Source organism: Carettochelys insculpta, chromosome 7 (assembly GCF_033958435.1).
Source record: "Carettochelys insculpta isolate YL-2023 chromosome 7, ASM3395843v1, whole genome shotgun sequence".
Classification (NCBI taxonomy): Eukaryota; Metazoa; Chordata; order Testudines; family Carettochelyidae; genus Carettochelys; species Carettochelys insculpta.
In genome coordinates, this window is record NC_134143.1 from 26,111,608 (window position 1) to 26,136,836 (window position 25,229).

At 43.3% G+C, this 25,229-nt stretch overlaps 1 protein-coding gene across 1 annotated transcript in view; it reads left to right on the top strand.

Moving 5' to 3' along the window:
- Positions 1-25,229, top strand: part of CABCOCO1 (ciliary associated calcium binding coiled-coil 1) — a 393,177-nt gene that overhangs the window by 217,573 nt on the left and 150,375 nt on the right. The window contains exon 3 of the mRNA XM_075000157.1: positions 106-910. Within this exon, the coding sequence (XP_074856258.1) occupies positions 106-861 (756 nt within the window). The 3' untranslated portion in view covers positions 862-910. Of the gene's footprint in view, positions 1-105 lie in introns of the transcript that reaches the window.

Sequence of the window (25,229 nt, forward strand, 5' to 3'; positions counted from 1 at the left end):
ACCCAGGGGAGGGCAGCCCTGGGGGGGAGGGCAGCCCTGTGGGGGGAGGGCCAGACACACCCTGCACACCCCTCACTGGTGCTCTCCCATGTCCTTCCCCCGCAGGTCGTCCATGCCATCAATGCCCTGCTCCTCCACAGGCTCGTGCGGCTTGGGGACCCGGATGCCGCCATCGAGGTGTTTGCCAGCCTGGGCTTCCCAAATTGCTTTGGGGCTCTGGATGGGACCCATATCCCCATCTGTGCCGCGGAGGACAGCAGAGGACGCTTCCTCAACAGGAAGGACTACCATTCTGTGGTCCTCCAGGCCTTGGTGGACAGCCAGGGCCGCTTCCTGGACATTTATGTTGGCTGGCCTGGCAGCACCCATGACACCCGGGTGTTCAGGAATTCGGGCCTGTGCCGCCGGCTGGAGGCGGGGACCTACATCCCCCAATGGGAGATCCCTGTGGGGGACACCACCATGCCCCTCTGCGTCGTCGCAGACGCAGCGTACCCCCTCCGGCCCTGGCTCATGCACCCTTACACGGGCCATCTCTCAGCCAGCCAGGAGCGCTTCAACACGCACTTGAACCATGTGTGCCAGGTGGTTGAGCGCACTTTTGGCTGCCTCAAAGGGCACTGGAGGTGTCTCCTCACCCGCCTTCATGCAGGCCCCACCAACATCCCCCAGGTTGTGGGTGCGTGCAGCGCACTCCACAACCTGGTCGAGAGCAAGGGGGAGACATTCTTCCAGGGATGGGCTGTGGAGGCTGGCAGGGCTGACATGCAGGCACCTGCTGCCCCCAGTCGCCAGGTGGGCCCCGAGGGGATCCAGGTCCAGGAGGCCGTGCAGGCCCATTTCGACAAGGCCGCAGGGTGAACGCTGGCAGGCCCCCCACTCCACCCCCCCCATCCTCCACAACACTCCCTGCCCCCACGCCCACACCACAGAGCACCCAAGAGCACACACACCCCTTTCTTGCAAATAAAAATGGAGCTGTTGTTTTTGAAACCAAAAACCGGTGATTTGTCTTATTATTCAAACAACAAAAATATAATATATATATAGAGCAGAACAAAAGGGGGGAACTATTTACATGGGGGGTCAGGTACCATATAACAGAATGGGGTATAACACAAACTATATACAAATATATATGGGGGGATATGTACAAAGGGGGAGGGGGAGGGGGAGGGGGGGCCACATCCTGGGCCCCACACCCCTCTACTGTCCGGCACCCGGGGTTGGCGGGCGCGACCCTCACCTTGGCCTGAGCCCTGGCCAAGGCTGGCTGGGGGCTGGGCGAACCAGCAGGTATGGCCAGCGGGTGTCACCAGGCCCCAGGTCCCCCTTGGCGGAAGGCCCCAGGGTGGGGGACAGCGGTGGGACGGCGGTCGGAGCATCGGGTGGAGCGGCGGGTGGAGCGGTGGGCAGGGCGAGCAGAGCAGCAGGCGGCGCGGCATAGGGGGCCAGGTATTCCGCTATGCGCTCAAATGTGTGCATAAAGGCCCCCCATGCCTCCTGGTGTCAGGCCAGCACCCGCTCCTGGAGCTCTAGCCACCACTCGTCCACCCACAGGCGCCGCTCCGACACCTCCAGCTGATGCCGGGGGTCCGTGGCAGTCCTCGGGTGGGGGTGGCTCCGCCGTCAGCCCCGTCCTGGGGCTGGTTGGTGCTCCGCCGAGGGGATGGCCTGCTGGGATGGCCCCGGTGGGCTCTCCGGGACCACTGAGACCTCGCTGGCGCTCTCTGGGCCCTCCAATGGTGCAGCTGCGGAACACAGGTGGGGAAGAAGAGTGGAGACAGCCGTTAGTGTGGCCCCCCGAGCCGTGGCCCTTGTTCCCCCACCCCTCTGCTGCTGGTTCCCCATCCCCGTCAGATGCTGATGATGATGATGGGTGTCCCACCCCCTCCCCCCCCGGGGGACCCTAGGTTCCACTCCCCCCATCCCCAGGGATGGGGCATGGCACTGTCCTGCTGGGGGGGCCGGGGCTGATGCACTCTTCTGAGGGACATGCCACTGCTGTCCTTGGGGCCATGGTCATCTGGGCATGTGGAGGGCCCTGGTCATGTCTGTTGTCCCCGCCCCTTAACCCCTGGAGCGTGCACTGGTGGGGTACATACCTGACGGTCCTCTCCCAAGGTCGGGGGACACCCTCTGGGCGGATGCCCTGCTGGAGCTCTGGGACGGCAGGACAATCCGCAGCCCCCATCCCTGGAGGAGGATTCCCCCTCCTCCTCCTCCGGTGTCCCGGGGTGGGCTCCTGGGGGGGGCCCCTGGGGTGCGGGGCTTGCCTCCGGGGCAGACTCCACCTCCGGGGCCTGCTGGGGCTCGTTGGCCGAGGTGTCAAGAGTGGCCAGAGGGGAGGAGGTATACCGGGGGCCCAGGATGGACCTGAGCTCCCTGTAAAAGGGGCAAGTGGCGGGAACAGCCCCAGATTGGCTGGCCGCATCCTGGGCCCGGGTGTAACCCTGCCACAGCTCCTTGACCTTACTCCTGACGTGGTCAGGAGTGCGGGCAGGGTGACCCCGGGCAGCCAGGCCCTCGGCCAGCAGAGCGAATTCATCCGTGTTCCGCCTCTTGCTCCCCATTACCTGGAGCACCTCCTCCTCGCTCCAGAGCCCCAGCAGATCCCGGATCTCGGCCTCCGTCCAGAAGGGGCCCCGCTGCCTTTTGCCAGGCTGGCTGCCAGGCTGGGAGCCCTGGCTCCCCTTGGGGGGTGTGCCCTGGGGGCACTTGGGGGGCTGGTGGGCGGCCATCGTAGCGGGGGGGTGGCTTGGGGCTGCAGGGAGGCGTGCAGGTAGGCTGCGTGTCAGTGCTGCCGCCTGCACGCGCTCTCAGCTTCCTGCACAGGAACGCGGGGGCGGGTAGTTTTAAGGGGCCTCTGCACACGGCGACTATAGAGCTCAGGGGCTGGAGACAGCGTCTCTCAACCCCTCAGCTGATGGCCGCCATGGCGGACTGTGCTATTTCGATGTTGTGGGACGCGGATCGGCTACACATGCCCTACTTTGACGTTCAACGTTGAAGTAGGGCGCTATTCCCATCTCCTGATGGGAATAGCGACTTCGACATCTTGCCGCCTTATGTCGATTTCAACCTCGAAATAGCGCTCGCCACGTGTAGACGAAATAGGGTGCTATTTCGAAGTTGGCGCGGCTACTTCGAAGTAGCCGGCACATGTAGACGTGGCTCCCTAAGTGACTTGGCCAAGGCCACAAAGGAAAGTGACAGAAGTAGGAATAAGGAGCTTCAATTCTGGGCTCTTTCTCTAAGATTGTGCTCCCATGACCAAACTATATTTACCAGAAACAATTTTGTCCCATTTCCTAGAAACACTCTATTTACTTGATTTTGGTTCAGGTAGGCAAAACAGAGGTGTATATGTTACACTTTTCCACATGATAAAATCAGTGTGAACTATCAAAACTGTGAGCTACAAATCAAGCTGTGTGTACAACTCAAAAGTTTCCAGAAAATATAACAAGGAACACTGGGAATAAAAACACCGTCAACCTCAGGAAATACATTTGATGGTGCTGGATGAGGTTATACTGGTAGTTATAGACACAAGACTGTATTTAAATGCTCTTGGACTTTGGTTATTCCATACATGTGAGTCATTCCAATACTGTAGTCAGGGGGAATAGGTAAGTTTCTAGACAGAAGATTTATAATACCCTGTCTGTAGTTTGGTAAAGACTGGCCTTTTTGACTTTACAGAACTTCATTGTAGATCCTGAATGGGAAAAGGATGAGAAAAGATACCCTAAAAGAGTAGTCCCCAAACTTCTGAAGGCTGTGTGCTTGTCTGCAACCCCTTACGCCCTTGGAGTCAGGGCTAGGAGTGGGGACCTGGCTCAGGGTGTGTGGGAGGACTTGGACAGAGGTAAGTAGGACGAGTCTGGGCCTTCGGCTGGGAGTAGGTCTGGGGCCTGGAGTGGTGCCAGAGACTGAGGTGCCAGAGGCTTCAGCCAGGGAATGAGGCTGGGCTTGGGGCCAGAAACAGAGCCACACAGAGGCTGGGGATGGAGCCAGCGGAGAGGTAGGAGATGGGAGTGTGGCTGTGAGTGGCACCAGAACAGAGAGGGGGCCAGGGACAGGCTGGGTAATGTTCCCTCCCCAACTGTCCTGGGGGTTGACATAGGTCCCACCACACCCACTCCTAATGTGCCACTGTGCTCCCCAGTGGGGGGTGCACCAAACAGTTCTCTGCCTTAAAGGGTCATAGAAGGGAGGGCAGATCACTAGATTCTACTGTCCCCCATGGTAGATTATCCATCACACATTTAAAAAGACAAAAAGAGACCATGTGAAATAAATGTTAGGTATTGATCTGTACAAAAGCTTGTATGTGCAACAATAACAAGGGTCAACTATTTTAGAGGATTTTAATTACATGGTAGCAACTACTTGATCTGGAGTGATGTCATTGTCTGGAAGAGAACTGAGAGCAGCACTAAATACAGCTTACTGTTACATTCATACTGGCACAGCTCAGGAAGGGAAAGTAAAGGTGTTTTAAAGTCACCATTGTGCTCCCCAGATCCTGGCCCAGCCACACACAAGGCAAATGAAGGCTACTCTATAGGCATAGCCAATGGCTCAGAGGAACTGCAGCAGGTGGGGATTGCTAGTATTCTGGAGAACACCAACCATGCCCAATGCTCTGGTCACAGGGAGAGGGCATCGCATTGGAGCCATTACTTAGGCTCTGCACCTTATACTGTGGCAATTCTCATGTGCATGGCTATACCAGCATTAGGGCCACTTTGTGGTGATATGGAGTATCAGCGTGTGACTTATGGTTATGATTCTGGTAAGCCAAGTACCAGCTCAGGGCAAAGGTTAGGCATCAGCTGAGAACAGACAGAGTCACAGCAAGAAGTCAGGCCAATTCATTTATGTATTAGTATAAATCAAAGTAATTGTTACAAGGCTAAGAATGTATCTGGTGTTTAACTAATGGGATCTACCAGCATTGTTTCAACTTATTTGCAACCTGTTATAAGGTAATAGCAAACATTTGCATAACCCATCAAAGGAGAAGGAAGCCTAATGGCAAATGATGAACCTTATCAGGAAAGTACTAATTCTTGTGCATTTGAAAGCATGTACTCATTATGTGTGATGATCAGAAATCAAAAACTCAAATTATGTTCTTCCTCTTCCTCAAAGAGTCCCTATGGATAGTGATGCTGTCAGCTTGTTTTGCTCTAAAAAGAATCTACCAGCATGGCTATAAGCACTCAATAATTTTTTCCCTCTGTCTTCATAGACGAGGTAAGCTCCCAGACTGCTGCACTAGGCAACCCTCCGTGGGCAACCCTCAGTGACAAAAACACAGGTTAAGAGCTATTTTAAGAAGCTAGATATACACAAAACCACAAGGCCTGCTCTAATGCATCCAGGGTGCTGAGAAAGTTGGCTGATATGATTCCAGAGCCATTGGCCATTATCTTTGAAAACTCCTGATGATTTGGGGAGATCCCAGACAACTGGAAAAAGGCAAATGGAGTGTCCATCTTTCAAAAAGGGAAGAAGGATAATCTGGGAACTACAGAGCAGTCAGCCTCACATCAGTCCCCAGAAAAAGCATGGATGGGAGGCTCAAGGAATCAATTTTGAAGCTCTAGGAAGAGAGGAAAGTGATCAGGCATAGTCAACATGGATTTACCAGGGAGAAGTCATGACCTGATTGCCTTCTATGATGCTCTGTGGACATAGGGAAGGTGGTGGACATGATACACTTCAACTTTAGCAAAGCTTTTTATATGATCTCCCACAGTTCTCTTGTCAGCAAGTTAAAGAAGTATGGTGGTGGTTAAATGGACTGTAAGGAGCAATGGTCTCAAGTTTCAGTGTGGGAGGTCTAGGTTAGATATTAGGAAGAAGCTATTTCACTAGGAGGATAGAGAAGCACTGGAATGCGTTACCTAGGGAGGTAGTAGAATATCCATCTCTAGAGGTTTTTAAGTCCTGGTTTGAGAAATCTCAGTGTGGGATGATTTAGTTGGGATTGTGTTGGCTTTTAGTAGGGTGTTGGACTCAATGACCTCCTGAGGTCTATTTCACCCCTATGATTCTATGGACACAATGAAAAATTCTTTCTCTCTGATGTGTTTGGCAGAATAACTGAATGAGAAGACAGAGATTTCCAGAGTTGTCATGAGTAGGCCTGAGAGACTTTTGGGAAAATGGCAGATTACTACATGTCTGCTGCCACTTGGAAGGATATGGTGACTCACCTATACATGTTCTTTAGCTGTTTTAATTTCTTAATAACTCTTTTATTTTGTAGCTAGTAAATATTTAGTTTCTTACAGTATGGGTTACCCATGTTGTCTTTGGTCTGAGATCTAGGATGCAAATCAATCTGGGTGAGTGACTGGTAACTTGACACTGGGTGTGACCTGGGCTAGTTGAGGTTTTTGGTAAAAGTGACCATTTATCAATAAGTCCAGTTTGCCTGGGTGGCTAGGTAGACTGAGCATCTACGGGGATTGTCTGTGACTCCATCATAAGACTAACATAGTACTTTGGGATTTCTTCTTTGGCAAGGCCTGAAATCTAATTACAGAGCATAGCACCAATTTCAGGTGTCTCCCTAGCTTCTTGATGGGCTGCCTTGAGGTGAAATCCCGTTCCTCTTGAAGCCAATGGCAACATTCTTATTGATTTCCATGGGAGCAGGATTCCAGGTGCGTAATTTGGGGGAAGAGCAGACTCTCCTAAAACAAAACATCTCTGTGAGATTCCGGGGCCACTTTACACACATATAAGGGCAGAACGATTTGAACAGAAGTATAAGAGGAGAAGACGTCAACGTCACCATGATTTATTGCATGCTGAAATCTAGAAGGAAAAACGGCAGTAATGAACTAGATGATGAAAATAAGCTGCTTTGCATTACTAATGGACAGTTTACTTTACAAAGCCACTAAACCATATTACACAAAACACATATATTACATTGTGTCCTCTCTATCTCAAGCGAATAAATAACATTAACATGAAGTGGAAGAGATTTATGGCAGGAGTGAATCTCCATGCATTGCTTTTTTCTGACAAAGTAACTCTAGGTATTTCTGTCACATACAGACATTGCATCACTAGTCAAGCTAATTCCTGGTGTAACTCCATTGATTTCAGTGGCAGAACGCTAAATCAGGACATAGACCAGATAGATGGTTGAGATAAAAGAAAGTACTCACACTAATTGATAATGACATCATCCCAGCCCAGAGCACCCTGATTGCTTCTAGTCTCATTTACAGGTTTTTTTTAAATATTTTCCTTTTTCATTGTCTAAAGCCTCAGATCCTTTGAAAATGACAGCTCTTTTTCAGTTTGGCAAACAAATTGCATTTCCCTTTATATTTTTAATGGTGCTAAAAACTAGCATAATTTTATTAACAGCAATATAATAGTAATGACCTATTGTGTTTTCATCATATAGCATCTTTCATTTGAAGATTTCAAAGCATATTATAAACCTTAACTAATTATATCTCAAAAGGCTGGCATAAGGCTGTATCTACACTACAGCAAGATCCATTTTCTGGTGATTGATGCACCAGGAGTCAATATAGTGGGTCTAGTGAAGACCTGCCAAGATGAATACAGACCACACTCCAGTCAACCTCAGTGCTCCAACCCAAAGGAACAGGTTAAGGTAGATTGACAGAAGAGCATCTTCCATCAGCCCAGTGCAGTGTAGATGCTGCAGTAAGTTGACCTAAGCTACCTCAACTCCAGCTATGTTTTTCATGTGGCTAGAGTTACATAACGTAAGTCAACTTACTCAGCTGGTATAGACTTTGCCTAAGATAATAAATAGTATTACACCTATTCCACAGACAAGGGAAGCTAAGATTCTTTCTATGCATGAAAATTCCAGGCAGGTAAGTGTCTTTAGATTAGTAGAAATGACCTTACATGCATCTGTACACAATTTTTTTCCTATTAAGGGGTGTTCAAACATCTCTCAGTGGAAGTAACTCCAGCCCATATTGTGACAGACCCCCCATGCTTTATGGAAAATGGTTATGAATATAAATATCCATAACTCGGAGATGCTTAGGACGAAATGTGTTGTGTAACCTATCATTTTTACTGCTATTACCTGCTGGGTCTGTAAATCCTATTCTTGTTCATGTATCATTTTTGTAGTTGAAGTAATAAGTATTATCAACATATTTATGTTCCAAATGTAGAGAGCTCAACGGGTGGTGTGGCTAACCTGCTGTGACAGTATGGCTTGTGAGGGGCTAGCCATACTTAACCATCAAAAACCCTTTCATGGGTGGCAATCCACATCTGAGGAACTCAGCTGGAAACATGCAATCCAGCAGACAGCTATCCTCTGCCCTCTATCACACACATCTTTGTGCTGAAAGGAGTTAAAACAATGTAGTAGCAGTGTGGACACATCCCTCTTCTGTTATAATTAAATCATTGCCATAGTTCTGCCACTACTTATCCATGCTGCGTCACTCACAGAATTGATCTGTGAACTGTCAAGAGTTCAAAGCTTCCTTAGAATTAACAAAAAAACTGAATAGCAATGTATGTGTATGCCCTCAACATTCGAACTCTAATGAAAGATCCTGCTCTACATTTTTGTCAGAAGAACATTCAGGTAAAACCACAGATCTACTCTCCTGCAATGAGAGCATCAGAACAAGTCTCGTTTGAACATCAGTGGTGGGCCCCGGGGCAAGCTGCAAGGGAGCCTGACTCCATATCCCAGAAGGGGAAAGGCCAAGACTGGAAGGGTCAGGGCTTAGGGCAGTTAGCCTTGGCACCTCCCCATCCCCATGCTCCCTCAGAGCTGTGTGTGGAACATACATGGCATTGCAAAGGGGCATGGAACTCTGGCCACCCCCACTACCAAAGTAGCAGTGGCATCAGCTAGAACACTGGGCCCCTCTGAAACACCAGACCTGGGGCAACTGCCCCCTTCCCCCCACACCCCATTAGCGTGTTTGCTTTTGAACAAAATCCAGGCACATAATTTTTGAGTTATGCATGTGCAAAAGTTCTCATCTGACATTTATGGGACATATGGGATTTCTTTTCATTTATTTTATTTCATTTACATATACCCAACTACCAAACAGATAAATGGGTTTTGCCTGAGCTTGCAAAAACAAAAATAAACCAAAATTCCATATGCATCTGGGCTGGTACTAATTATGGAGAATTTCTAACCAAAAGAAATATATTTGAAAAGACACAAGGAATCAGAAAAGTAAGTCTCTAGTGAATGTATCATTACATCGTGAACTATTGCAAATATAGTGGTCACTACCACTCCTATTATAATACACAGAAGAATTGAAAATATTTTTTGCTTTACAACTGACAATCAACCAGAGATGCTCAGCCATTATAAACTACTACTCAGCTGCTATGCTTTATTATGTAGATCATGATTTTGAATCTAAAGTATAAACTGTACAACCAGTAGATAAAATCCAAGAAAGTGGCTCTTCATTACAATTTCCTTATGTTAAAGGAAAAAGTAATGAGCATCTCAGACTCACAAAGAATTTTAATTATGATTCTTGTTCCCAGGATTAGTTCTACTATATTACATTTCATTATCGTGTATGTGTGAAATGAGGTATACAGTACCTATTAACAGTTCACACAGGGATGAAAGCTTGGTCCAAAATATAGTTCACATTTTTTTAAAATTATAATGTAGAGGACATGGAGATTGGTTACATTTCCCACTAGCGAAATATTATCAATTTAGTGTAATAGTTTACATTTTATTAACAATGAAATGCAGGTTAGAACTTGTTTGGGCCAGTGTTGTGTAATTTCACTCTGTAAATAAGCAACCCTGACTTTTAGAATATGCTGAAATGTAAGGTAATCCAACTTTAAAACAGGAAGTGACTTCTAAAATTATTTCCATTATAATCCCCAATTGCAGATATTCATAATTTTTTATAAAGTTCTCTCTTGGGGCTGAAACTTTACATAGCATCATAGAACCAGAAGGGATCTCAATATGTCATCATATCCAGTCTCCTGACCTCACAGCAGGACCAGGCACCATCTAGATCATCCCTGACAGATGTTTATCTAATCTTCTCTTAAATATCTTCAATTATGGAGATTCCACAACCTCCCTGGACAATTTATTTCATTGTTTAACCACCCTGACAGTTATGATGTTTTTCCTAATGTCCAACATAAACCTCTTGTGCTGCAATTTAAGCCCAATGTTCGGTGTCAGCCAAGAAGTGCTGTTTTGTTGAGAATGCAGAGACATTTTGAGGTCATTTTGGCCAATGGTAATTGCAAAAAAATTTCTTATAAAATTTCCAGGGATAATTTTACATCATAGCACTTGCAAAAATTTTTGAAGATGAAAGGTTAAATTGTCTTTAATCAGAAGTAATGCATTTGTTAGGCACGAGGGGGAGGAAGATAACTAAAAAATAATCTATGATAATTTTCAGTGGGCCTTCCCCCTCTTTGTGGTTTCCCATACAAGGTGGAAGACCCTTTTTGCCTTAGAGTCTCGGGATGTGGTGCACTCAATGTCAGTTTTGTGTGCAAGAGACAAAAACTATCTCCTGAAGCAAAACCTTCTTTAAGAACCTGATCCTTTTAACAAGGGCACCAAAATGAATTTTATAATAGACTTCAACAGGAGCAGCATTGGGTCTGAAAAAAATATAGGTACAGGAGATGTAAAAAACTGCCAGAGTCTACAACTTTTGGGTCTTTGTGATTTTCAGTGCATTCTGCAAACTCTATACTTTCATGTAAAAAACTTAAGGCCTCAGTACTTAGTACTTATGCAGACAAAGCTCCTATAAGCTTCTGTGTAAACAGATATGCTGCTGACCTATTTAACTTGGCTTTCTAGAAGACTAATAAAATTGTGGCTAGTCCATTCAATGGCAAGATGTAACACAAGAGCTCACATGAACTGCAAATGGCAGAGAAGGACTGCTGGAAGAGGAATTATGTAACAAAGTCTCCTGATAAGTCTCCTTTGCTTTTGTAATATCATCAAAGTGTGAATTAGGCCCATATTTCTAAAACTTTTGGGCTATGTTGACACAAGAAGCCTGTGTTGACAGAAGTGAGTGTCAGAAGGGATTTCCCGCCAAAACTTCTGTCAACAGATCATGTCTACACATAAAAGTAGATTGAAAGAGCAATCTGTTCTGTCAACAGAGAGCAGCCAGATTGCTCAGCCTTCTCTCGACAGAATGGCTGGCAGGAAACTCTGCAAACAGGTTTGCCCAGTGAACCAGAAGCCCTGTCTGTTAAAAAAAAGGGCCCTGGAGCATCTACATGGCTGTTTTGTTGGCAGAACTCTGTTGAGAGGGAGGCTATACCTGAACAGGGAGAGATATAATGCTGCCAATGGATGTGCTGGGTTTTCTCAACAAAGTGTCAATAAAGTGCATTTTGCATGCAGATGCTCTGCAGTTTTTCCCAACAAAAGCCTAGTTTTGATGGGAAAAGCCTCTTATGTAGACTTGACCTTTGAGACCACAGAATATCAAACAATAATGTTTTTATTCTGAACACCTATGAAAATTTTCTTCAAAAAATTGTTGTGAGACCAAAAAACAGCAACATGTACGGCAAAACCAAAATGAAGTAATTTAATCGGGTATCAGAGCAATAAAGAAGTAACATAATATCTGGTTTTAATAACAGAAAATAGCTACCATCTGTGTGTGATATCAAAAAAAGTGTCAGATGCTCACGTCACACCTGCGAGTTGTTCATGGAACACCAGTGTTCTGAGGAATGTAGTTTAAAAAACACTGAATTAGGGCATAACCTTCAACAAATTACACAAATGGAAGAAAAAATTAAAGTAAAGACTCATGGTTGTTCATGGAAATGGCATTGCCAAAAAGAGGATAAATTTTCTGGCTTGTTACCTCTGACCATGCTTCCTTACATACCTTGTCCATTAGCAGTTTCTGATGGGAAGGTTTATTTTCCACAGACTGATATTAAAGAATTATGGGAAGGGAAGACTGGGGAATCAATATGCAAACTTTTTCAGCTGAAACTTCAAAACTATTGGAGTAGTGTGATCTAATCAGACATTGAATAAATTATACATCAGCTGTTACTGTGTACCGTAAACTGAATATCATAGACTATATATTCCCTGTTTTATGGAGGAAATTAGTATTTGTTCATGATTTAAACTATATAAAATCTACCTATGTACCAGACAATGAGATTCTTGTTAAGAAGAAGCAGAGGTTGTAAATAAAACTTACTATGTCAAGTGTTGCTAATAGGCATTATAAACAAAGACATGACAAAATGCGATTCTCATATTTACATTTCTGGGGTACAGGGAAGAAGGGAAGTTACACCAGACACTAGAACCATTCTGGTTTACACCAATGTAACTCCTTTGACTTAAATCTATTTACTCCAGATTTACACTGGTCTACATGAGACGAGATACAGATGCCAGCATGTTCAGATATTCTCCTGGTTAAATATCCCAGGATTCTCAAAATGCAAAAGTTTGTTCAATTGAAAGTATGCTGCAGCTTGTGTGTTGTATTCAAATCCTCCTATGAAATATATTAGGTTAAAATAACTCATTTTGGCAAATCCGCCCATTACTGATCAAAATTTCCCTTGGTTATTTAGATACGAACAATGCATGACTTGGTGCTCAACCTGACTGTGGTTTGGAGTGAATATGAACATTAACTCCTCCTCTCAGGTCTTTATAAACTTCTGCTTGCACGGTATCTATTTCATACTCAGAATGCAAGAAACAAAGTGCTTCCAAGAGTGATTACTGAGTTAGAAGCCCTTTTACTTTAATGTACTCTGCCGAGATCTGTCCTTAACCTCAAATGAATCGGGGAAAAAGGGAGAGGGTGAGACTATACAGCCTTGTTATAATTCTGATCACAATGCCTTGTGATTACAGAATGACCTTTTGTGTTTAGATATTATAAAAATCATCACACTCATTGTAGCAAGAGTAGTTCCGGTAACTCCAGTAAGTAAGGATTACCCAGTTCAATGTGGGTTGTAGCATGAAGCCATTATTCCAGCAATTACTGTAACAAGCATTCAGATTTGTCAACATTTGCAGATTTTTAAGGTAGCATGTTAGCAATAGGGAACTGAAATACTAAGAGTGAATCTGGGGTGAGTCTCCACTAGTGTAAATCAGTGAATTCAATTTACACCAGACAAAGGGCTGGTCATGGATATTTGTCTGACCTAGGATGTGGTGAAAATTAGCAAATTGTAGTGAGCGAGAGAGAATGCACAGTCTAAACTATTTTTGCATTAGAATGTACAGTAGCATACAGAATATTTTGTGTATATGCTTGTTGCCCTTTTCCCCATTCTTTTTATTTTTTTAACCTTAAAGCTATCAGTGGGGTGGCCATGTTAGTCTGTATCTGCAAAAACGATGAGAAGTCCTGTGGCACCTTTTAGACTAACAGATATTTTGGAGCATAAGCAAAGCGGGTTTTTGCCCATGAAAGCTTATGCTCCAAAATATCCATTAGTCTAAAAGGTACCACAGGACTTCTCATTGTTTTTACCTTAAAATAAACTGAGATGAATTAAAGTACTTTTTTCTGTCAGATCTGTATAGCATGTTCTGTCAAGTCTGCATCCTATTATCTGTAAGGTACAAGTTTTCTATTGCAGAACAACTCACAGTACAGTAATGGGAGGAAAGAGGAAACTGAATTTATTTTGCAAAGTTCACTGATGTGTTCAGAGACCTTGTGTGACCAAATTATTTCTTTGCCATTTCCCTCATTCTGGCTAGACTTCCTGAGATTCTTGCAGCTGTTTCAGGGCTTGCCATTTTATCTAAGCAATTTGTCACTTTTTGAAAGTTATCATTATGTAGTCTATAATGTGCAAAAATGCCCACTACAAAACACGGGGCATAGTTGAGTCACAAGAAACTGAAAACTGTCCATTACCCACTAAGCTTGTGATTTATAGTTTGAGAATCAACATGTGTATAACTGCTTCTAGCTGCGCAGAAACTCTCACCTTTCCTGACATACCCAAACACTGCTCAAACAAAATCAGAAATCTGTTTGAATGAGGTTCAGTGAGATAGATTCCCGTGGTGTATTGTAGAATTATTCGTAGTATTTTACAGAATTGGTTAAGCTGCATGTAGCGCACACATTGTGAATTCCTGCAATTGTGAAGTGCTCTGTGTATGACACTACTATAGCTGCAACTGTTTTCTCTTTTATTGTGTATATTAATTCAACCACATAAGGACATTACTTAGAATTACAAGCATGAATAAAGGTATAAAGAGAATGTTGGCATTAAATGTGACTTTTGAATGCAATATAACATTCTCCATATTCCTTATGATAATTTAGTAGGTAATGAGTAGATTTTGAACCCAATTCTGCATTGCTTTTGCAACAAAAATGCCCATTGGTTTCAGTGAACTTTTTCAATTTGCAAGAAATAGAGGTTCAACTTCTTTAAGTGAATCCATTTTCTTTATAAAATATTAAGGGCCCAATGCTGGATTCTTCCTAAATTGAGTGGAAGACTGGAGTTCAATCTGCAGTTTTAAAGGTGAGGGCCATAGCCTCTTTGATATTTAATTCAAGACAGAAAGTATCAAAATAAATGTGTACCTATAAATGGATAGATTCTTAAAAGCAGGCAGCTAAGATACTTTTTCATAATTGTATGGGCCTCATGTTCAAAAAATCCACATTTGTGCATAAAATGAGCATTTAAGTATAGAGAGAACATTTGCTTTGTTGATTTTCAGAAGGAATTTGACAGTATACATCAGAAAGTGAGCTGGGCAGTGTTGGAGTCAAACAGAGTGGATAGCAGACTGACATGGTTGTTGAAGTATATCAGCGACAGTGTGGAGGCAGAGGTAAGAACGTGCAGAGAGTTGGGAAGTTGGTTTAGAACTAGTAGAGGTATGACACAAGGAGATATGATATCGCTGAGCACCTAGATAGAGTGATGGACAAAATCAAGGAAGTGGTAGAAGGGACATCTGTGCATGGGATGAGAATCAATAAATTGAGGTTTGCAGATGATATAATTATCATTGATGAAGAGAAACTAGCGAGAATGGTGCATGTGCTGAATGAGGAAGGGCAGTGGTATGAACTGATTACGAACATCGATAAAACAAAACGAATGGTATTAGGAAGTAAGAAGGAAGATCAGTCTAGGCAAGATTGAGCTAGAGAACATAGCGAAGTTCATGTATCTGGGGAGCAACATAACATATGATCAAGACTGTAAGAAGGAAATAGTGACTAGAATAGTGAAAGCAAGAGCGAGTTTGAAGGTGATGGATAAGATCTAGAAAAGAAAAGTGATTAGCTTAGGAACGAAGCTGAGTATCTTGAAAATGTGTGTTTTCAGCAACATGTTGTTTGGATGTGAGATGTGGGTGATAACAAAAGATTTGAAGAGAAGGATATTGGCATTCAAGAGGAGTTATAGAAAGATCCTTAGGATAGGTTGGATGCAGAAGATCACCAATGAGGAATTATATAGAAGAGACAGCCAAAAGAGAACCTACTGCAGAAGGTTATACAACAGAAGTTACTGCTATTCAGGCATATCTGCAGAATAAATGATGAATGAAAAATCAAGACCCTGTTATTCAGCATAATGGATGGTTTGAATAGGAGAGGCAGACCCCACAGAGAATGGGTAGATGATATACTAGATTGATATAGAGCTAGTCTACAGAAACTAAGCCACTCCGAACTGGACAGGGAAAGATGGAAGGGGTAGGTTTAGAAGTTGAAATAAGAAAAGAACAAATTAAAATTTACTTAGAAAAATTAGATGTCTGCAAATCACCAGGGCCTGATGAAATGCATCCTAGAATCCTCAAGGAGCTGATAGAAGAGGTATCTGAGCCTTTAGCAATCATTTTTGGAAAATCGTGGGAGACGGGAGAGATTCCAGAAGACTGGAAAAGGGCAAATATAGTACCCATTTATAAAAAGGGGAACAAGAATAACCCGGGAAACTACAGGCCAGTCAGCTTAACTTCTGTGCCAGGAAAGATAATGGAGCAGGTAATTAAAGAAATCATCTGCAAGCATTTGGAAGGTGGGAAGGTGATAGGGAACAGCCAGCATGGTTTTGTTAAAAACAGATCATGTCAAACCAATCGAATAGCTTTCTTTGATAGAATAACGAGCCTTGTGGATAAGGGAGAAGCGGTGGATGTGGTATACCTAGACTTCAGTAAAGCATTTGACACGGTCTCACATAATATACTTATCAATAAACTACGCAAATACAACTTAGATGGGGCTACTATAAGGTGGGTGAACAAATGGCTGGATAACCAGACCCAGAGAGTAGTTATTAATGGTTTTCAATCCTGCTGGAAAAGTATAACTAGTGGGGTTCCGCAGGGGTCTGTTTTGGGACCGGTTCTGTTCAATATCTTCATTACTGATTTAGATATTGACATAGAAAGTACACTTATTAAGTTTGCAGATGATACCAAGCTGGGAGGGGTTGCAACTTCTTTGGAGGATAGGGTCATAATTCAAAAGGATCTGGATAAACTGGAGAAATGGGCTGAGGTAAACAGGATGAAGTTTAATAAGGACAAATGCAAAGTGCTCCACTTAGGAAGGAACAATCAGTGTCACACATACAGAATTGGAAAGGACTGCCTAGAAATGAGTACAGCAGAAAGGGATCTAGGGGTTATAGTGGACCACAAACTAAATATGAGTCAACAGTGTGATGCTGTTGCAAAAAAAGCAAACATGATTCTAGGATGCATTAACAGGTGTGTTGTGAACAAGACACGAGAAGTCATTCTCCTGCTCTACTCTGCGCTGGTTAGGCCTCAGCTGGAGTATTGTGTCCAGTTCTGGGCACCGCAGTTCAGGAAGGATGTGGAGAAATTGGATAGGGTCCAGAGGAGAGCAATGAGGATGATCAAAGGTCTAGAGAACATGACCTATGAAGAAAGGCTGAAAGAATTGGGCTTGTTTAGTTTGAAAAAGAGAAGATTGAGGGGGGACATGATAGCGGTTTTCAGGTATCTAAAAGGGTGTCATAAGGCAGAGGGAGGGAATTTGTTCTTCCTTGCCTCCAAGGGTAGAACAAGAGGCAATGGACTTAAATTTCAGCAGGGGAGGTTCAGGTTGGACATTAGGAAAAAGTTCCTAACTGTCAGGGTGATCAAACACTGGAATGAATTGCCAAAGGGGGTGGTGGAGTCTCCATCACTGGAGATATTTAAGAAGAGGTTAGATAGGTGGCTTTCAGGGATGGTCTAGAAAGTGCTTGGTCCAGCCATGAGGGTAGGGGGCTGGACTCGATGGCCTCTCGAGGTCCCTTCCAGTCCTACTCTTCTATGATTCTATGAAGTTGTGAGGGAGGCATCAGACACCAATGGATGCTGAGCCCATGGTTGTTGTTGTTGATGATGATTTGATAATATAATTACCAGACTAACCTTTGTAAATGCAAGGTTTGCAGGTTCCACAAAGATGGACACAAATTTTACAGATCCAACTTAAACACTCCACAGTTTCTTAACTTGGCAGTAAAAAGTCAATGAACTGATTCTCACAGGTTTTATGATAAATGTAAATGTTATTTGTCATTTAAAGTATGTCCACACACAACCTACTATTGATAGTTCTTAACCAGATTTTTACTTCAAATTGATGAAGCATCATAAATCATGTTAATAATATGAGTATTAGTGGTATAGCCAGAAAGGAAGAGGTGCATGGGCCCTGACTTCTGGTGAGTGGGGAATGACTGAGGTGGTAGCAGTGATGTGGCCACCTCTCCTCTGCCTTCCAGCTAGCCTTGGAAGAGGGGGAGGTATAAAGATTCTGGCCAGGGTCCCCTGTAAGACTGGGACCACCCATAAAAATGTGTGCCTTGCACACACACGCACACACACACCACATTTCGCCTGCCCTCTCCCTGCTGGGAATGGAGATTGAGGTGCAGGACTTGTGCCAGTCTGCCTGTCCAGTTCTCCTGTGGACAGCAGGGTCAGAGCACCATGGCTTGCTCTGCTCTGTCACCTGGTGCTCCCAGCAGAGAGTGAGTCTGGAGTGCTAGGTCTTGCCTGACTCCACTGCCCAGAAGTCCTAGCAGACAGTGAAGCTGAAGCACCAGGGCTTGCCCTGCTCCACCTCCTGGTGCTCCCAGCAGAGGAATGGGGTCAGGCTATGGAAACTTACAAGCTCCCTACTCTGCTTCTCATTAGGAGCACCAGGTGGGCGGGCCACTCCCCTGACCTAGCTAGAGCACCGGGTGGAGGGGGCAAGCCACTATGCGCTGTCGACAGTAAAGGCAAGGCTGGGGTGGGTGGGCCCTGTGGCTATGTCCATTACAAATATGCACATTCAGGATGAAAAACAGGTGGCAATTCTTAATGTAGTTCTACTTGTTACAACTATGGCTGATATACATACAGATTGGCTCTGCTGAAAGGAGAGGAGACCTCTGATATGGATTTAATCGGGCCACAACTTTATTATTAGAAGTCTGAGATTACCTTGCAGATAACATGTACAGTGCGGGAAACCCTCTCTTGTTTTCTCCCATAATTGATTAACTGGACAGCAGGAGTGCCTTTACTAGCTCCCCCCGCCCCCGCCTTTCCACCCAGGTCCCTCCAGCAGATCCATTACCATGACCTTATAATGTCCTGGGGGTGCCTCAACCAACTCCCCCAACTTCCATACAGATCCCTCCAGCAAATCCATTCCTGAGACCTTACCAACCACCCACTCCCAGGGTGTACTACAATGATGGGAGATTGGCTCCATGCCATACCAGGCATAGGAATTTCCAGCTACTCCTTGCTTGCTCAGGTTACTGAGCATCTCTGCTTAAACCCTTTCCCCAAATCATTTGTCCATTTCTATATATCTTTTTTTATAGAGTACATATGCTGGACATCTGCTGTACACTTAAATAATGAGTAGGACAGAGAGGGAGCCGTGCGAGTCTATATACTATCAAAACAAAAAGCAGTCACGTAGCCCTTTAAAGACTAGCAAAATAGTTTATTAGGTGAGCTTTTGTGGGACAGACCCACTTCTTCAGACCATAGCCATACCAGAACAGACTCAATATTTAAGACACAGAGAACCAAAAACAGTAAGCAAGGAGGACAAATCAGAAAAAAATGATCAAGGTGAGCAAATCAGAGAGTGGAGGGATGGGATGGGGTAAAAAGGTCAAGAATTAGATTAAGCCAAGTATGCAGACAAGCCCCTGTAGTGACTCAGAAAATTCCCATCCCAGTTCAAACCACATGGTAATGTGCCAAATTTGAATATGAAAGACAGCTCGTCTGCTTCTCTTTGAATAGCAGTGCAAAATTTTTTTTTCAGTAACACGCATACTCTTAAGTCATTAATAGAATGCCCCATTCCATTAAAATGTTGACTAACTGGTTTGTGGATCTGGAGTGTTTTTATGTCTGTTTTGTGCCCATCAACCCTTTGTCTGAGGGAGTTAGAAGTCTGTCCAATATACAAAGCATCTGGGCATTGTTGGCACATGAAGGCATATATGATGTTAGTAGAGCAGCATGAGAAAGTGCCTGTGATTCTGTGAGTAACTTGGTTAGGTCCAGTAGACAAAGGGTTAATGGGCACAAAACAGACATCAAAACACTCCAGATCCACAAACCAGTTAGTCAACATTTTAATGGAATGGGGCATTCTGTCAATGACTTAAGAGTATGCGTGTTACTGAAAAAAAATTTTCACACCACTATTCAAAGAAAAGCAGAAGAGCTGTCTTTTATATTCAAATTTGGCACATTACCACGTGGTTTGAACCAGTAACAGAGAGTAAGCTGTGCTAGTTTATACACTATCAAAACAAAAAGCAGTCAAGTAGCACTTTAAAGACTAGCACAATAGTTTATTAGGTGAGCTTTCGTGGGACAGACGCACTTCTTCAGACCATAGCCACGAAAGCTCACCTAATAAACTATTGTGCTAGTCTTTAAAGTGCTACTTGACTGCTTTTTGTTTTGGTGGTTTGAACCAGGATGGGAATTTTCTGAGTCACTATAGGGGCCCATCTGCATACTTGGCTTAATCTAATTCTTGACCTTCCCCCCCCCCCGACCCCTCCACTCTCTGATTTGCTCACCTTGATCATTTTTTTCTGATTTGTCCTCCTTGATTACTGTTTTTGGTTCTCTGTGCCTTAAATATTGAGTCTGTTCTGGTCTGGCTATGGTCTGAAGAAGTGGGTCTGTCCCACGAAAGCTCACCTAATAAATTATTTTGCTAGTCTTTAAAGTGCTACTTGACTGCTTTTTGTTTAAATAATGAGTTGCAACATAGGACCTTCCGCCTGCCATATTCTTCATGAATAGGGCTCACCTGAACCTCCTGTAAGACAGGCAAAACAACCCCCTCCACCACCAAAACCCTACACTTGAGCCAGTGTCCTCGAAAGGGAAAAAGTCCTTCCCAGCCCCACTCAACAGGGTGCATAGTGTAATGTCCACAGCAGCTATAGCCATTAACGTGGTGCTGCTGACCCTGCTCTGTAACTCAGAAGGGTGGGTCCTGACATAGACTGACCTTCTAAAACCCCTCATTCCTGGGTGATGAGTCAGTCACCTCATTGGCCCTTTCTCAAGCAGTTTTATGTTTTCCTTTCTCCCTTCAAGCCCTCTAGATCTTCTGATCAGCCTGGCAAATGACTGTCCAGCTTAAGATGCAGGGCAGTGATTCCTTTTGCTGTCCACTCATAACACCAAATTTGTTAAATCCTCATCCTGTAAGATTGGTGTCAAGAAAACCTCGATCGTGATTACTAACTTGCTAAAAACTGCAGATTTCATCCCTTAGTAACTAATCTGTCCTCTGTGACAGCAGCATTACATCAGTGCCTTGTGGCTTTTAATAGCAGATCTTGTATAATCATACTTAAGATTATTAACATAGCAATTAATCATCCTCCCTGACCACTCTGCATCAGTGGACATCACAGCAGACAATTATCTAGAGACAATTATTTCTCCTCAGTACAGTGGTTCAGTTTTACACTTCCCTTCTCTTCTACAAGCGTCAAAGAATCAGTGCTTGGTTATTTTTAAGAAAAAGAAACACATACTCCAGGTTTGTGTAAAGTGCTATGTTTCTGCTGCTTTGTTTTGTTGGAGTGCAGACTACCGGCTGCCTCTCTGTTACTAAACTCCAGGTTGTCATTGTTTTTACAGAACAAACAAAGCTATGCCTGCCATTCTTCTAGAGTGGGACAATTCAAATCATACATAATTTCAAGGATATGACCATCCTAACATTCTATACAAACTGGACAAAACCCCAAATTACTCGAAAAGAAATTCTTCCGCTTAGCTCCAGCCCTGTCCATCCAATCCTTGCCTCTGCCAAATTGCTGTATCTTCAAGAAGCACAACCCAAAATCTTCATCTTAATTTTCAGTCAGTACTAAGATACGCAAATCTCAAATTAATATCAATAGGAACTTTTTGAGAGTATGTAGTTCAGGATCTGGCCAAATAAATATATAAACTCCATAGCTTACTATTGCCTAGCTCTTATAGTGCTTGTCATCAGAAAATCTCAAAGTGTATCATTATTCCCATTTTACAGACAGGGAAACTGAAGCACAGAGAGGTGAATGATTTGCCCAAAGTCACCCAGCACCAGACTTAGTCTAGTGCGCTGTCTGTGATGTATTTTAATTTCACTGGGTCACAAACTGCCAAGTATTAAAATAACATAAACACTGAACATAGACGTGAAAAAGGTGATGTGAGTTGTATTAGTGATCCTACTGTCTTGTCTCTCCAAGAAGACAGAAACAATTAAGAAATTGGTATTATTCTTGATTTGAGCCAAAATATTTCAATCATCAGAGCCAAGGACTGAATACAGGTTAGTAGAATTCCTAGAAATTACATGGAAAAAAGACTGATAAGAATATGTACTTAATCTCCTGGGATCTGTGCTTTTTCCAGCCAACACTGAATTAATTTAGGATCAATCGTTCATATTAGTTCTTGACCATGTAATAAATTTTAGGGTTAATGTAAATGTTCATTTAGTACTGCAGTGTGCCATGAACATGAACTAAGTATTCTTAGGGTTCTGTCATCGCTAAGTTAAGTTTAAATTATTTTAAGAGTGTAAACCTGGAGAACTGATGTATAAAGAAATGTGGATAACTTAGCTGACAGTTGTCTCAGAAGCTACTTCCACACACCAAAGTTATTTTGAGGTAACAGCCATTATTTTGAAATAACTTTGCTAGAATCTATGCTACACACACACTATTTTGAAATAAATTAGAAATAGCGGGTACATTATTTCGAATTTTGTAAGCCGCATTGCAGGAGAAATAATGCCTATTTTTAAATAGCTATTTCAAAATAGGCACTGTTAAGACACAGAATAGCACTGTTTTGAAATAAGCCACAATAGTATCCAATGGCACTATTTTGAAATAGGCACTATGGCTGTGTCTACACTACCCCTTCCTTTCGGAAGGGGCATATAAATGAAGCTGATCAAAAATGCAAATGAGATTTAGATATCTCATGCATCATTTGCATACTCCCACGGGATCTCACTTCAGAAAGGGGCTGCTTTTGAAACACAAACACCTGTGTAGATGGAGTTCCTTCAAAAGGAAAACCCACTTTCAAAAGCACCTTTCTTCCCAATTTTTTGATAGATAGATAGATAGATAGATAAATACATGGTTCTTTGCACTTTCAGGATGTGAAAAAGCACAAGGATGTGTGAGTGACAATTTAACATATGAGACAGAGGAGGCTTGTATCAGAGGTGAGCATCAACCATTCTAGAGTGAATGAAAGATGATCGATAGAGCGGGGCTTGACTATGAAGGGCCTTGAAGACAAATGGTTTATATTTGATACAAAACAGAAGAATGAACCAATGTTCCAAACTCTACAATTACTTTGTAATCACAAAGGTAAACAATGTTAAAAGTGATATAACTATATTGTATAATACATATTTAAAATGTTACATTAAAAAGGCCCCTTACTACTTTGTCTGAATTTCCCATCTTCTGTAAGTTTATTTTTTTAGATTTTAAACTTTTTAGGGAAAGGACTGTCATTATTTTTGACACCATTGAATATGCTATAATAATAATTATGCTTCATGACGAAGGTTAGACATTTCTTTTTTGAAAAACTATATTAAAAGTATATTTAAACAGTCACAACTAGGCTTTTCAGTTAACATTATTGTTTCATTTTTTTTCTGCAGACCAAAGAAGATACCAGTGTAGTTCTATACAAAGCAAAGAAGCTATTATTATAATATCTTAAGATTATATAACGTCTGTGGGGAAAATATTCCATTGTCCCTGCCCTTTTGTCCTTGAATAGGTATGTACACCAATTCTGTAAGAGGCTTTATATTTTCTTTCATGTCTTTGTTGTGAAATTGAGAATTTTTGCCACCTTCTCCATATGATCTTAACCAGCTTTTAGAGCAACAGAGAAAAATTTAGGACAAGAAGTTAATAAAATGTATATACAGTTGAAATTACATGGGGCTATTCAGGAGGCAGACTCGTTTCCTGAGATGGAAAATGGTTTGGGTGTGGGGCTTTCCAAATAATTTATTGTAAAAAGTACAGTAGGACTTCATACTTACTAACATCTCAGGAATAGTGGTTGTTCGTAACTCTGAAATGTTTCTCACTGAACAAATTATATTGCTTGTTCTTTCACTGACTTAATACAGGTTTGAAACTACTATTCAGAAGAAAAATGCTGCTTTTAGCCATCTTAATTTAAATAAAAAAAGCTCACAAACAGTTCCCTCAGCTTATCAATTTTTTTTTTAAATTTCTCTTTATTTTTCAGTAGTTTACATTTAATGCAGTACACGTTGAACCTCTCAAATCTGGCACCCCGATCTGGCAACATCTGTGGTCTGGCGTGATTTTTGTTAGCTGGATGTCCATTTATCATGGGTGTGACCAGGTTTCCCACTGTTCCATAAAGTTTGTTTACAGTCACCAGTCCTGGCTCTCAGTGTTCTGTGCTGTTTATTTAGCTCTAATTTACCCCTAAATGTCTTTTAAGGCTATGTCTACACTACAAGAATAGGTTGAATTTGCTAAATTCTTCCTTACAGTGCCCAAATTACAAAGTCAAAGCCCCATGTACTTGCTGGGACATTAGGCCAATGGAGTGCATCCTGAGTAGCACGGCATAGCCATCCCACAGAGCCTGCTACCTCTTTGCATCCTGGATTATGTGCCCAGTGCCTGATGGGACCAAAACATCTGAGCGGGTTTTTCTGGGTATGTACATGTCATCAGCCTCCCATAATACATTAATTTGCTCCCTCCCTGCAAGCAACGGCACAGGTTTTGGCATGCTTTTTCCCCTGGCTATCAGAGCAGACAGCAGACCATGGCAGCATTGTGAACACCTCACACATCATGCTGCCATTTCTACAGAGCATTACCAGGAGCTGCAGGGAAGAGGAACAATGTGAAGAGGCTGCTAACAGAGTTGTGCAGGAGCCCAATAGGTGGATCAATTGGCATATGCTGGTGGTAGTAGATCCCACCGATGCAGTGCAAAGCTGATTCTGCTCCCCTGAGATGAGCACAGACATGTGGGACAGCGTAGTTATACAGGTATGGGAGGGTGACCAGTGGCTGCAAAACTTTCATATGCATAAGGCCACTTTCATGGAACTTCGTGAATTACTGTCCCTTGCCCTGAAATGCAGAAACAACAGAATGAGACCCACTCTTACAGTTGAGAAGCGAGTGGCAATAGCCCTGTGAAAGGAAGCTTTCAACATCAGACTGCTACTGTTTGGTGGGGAGTCAGTTAAGAGTGAACAAATCTACAGTGGGGGCTATGTGATCCGAGTCACCAGGGCAATCAATACCCCTTCGGCAATGAAAAATACTGACTCTGGGAAACGAAGGAAATAGTGGATGGCTTTGCTGCAATGGGGTTCCCTAACTGCAGTGCTGAGATAGAATGCACATCCCTGTCTTGGCACCAGGCCACCTTGCCACAGAGCACATAAACCACAGGGGGTACTTCTCCGTGGTTTTACAGGCATTGGTAGATCACAAGGGCCATTTCATAGACATCGGTCTGGGATGGTTGTGAAAGGTGCATGATGCATGAAATCGTCAGGAAAGCTGGTCTGTTTAGAAAGCCACAAAATGGGACTTTC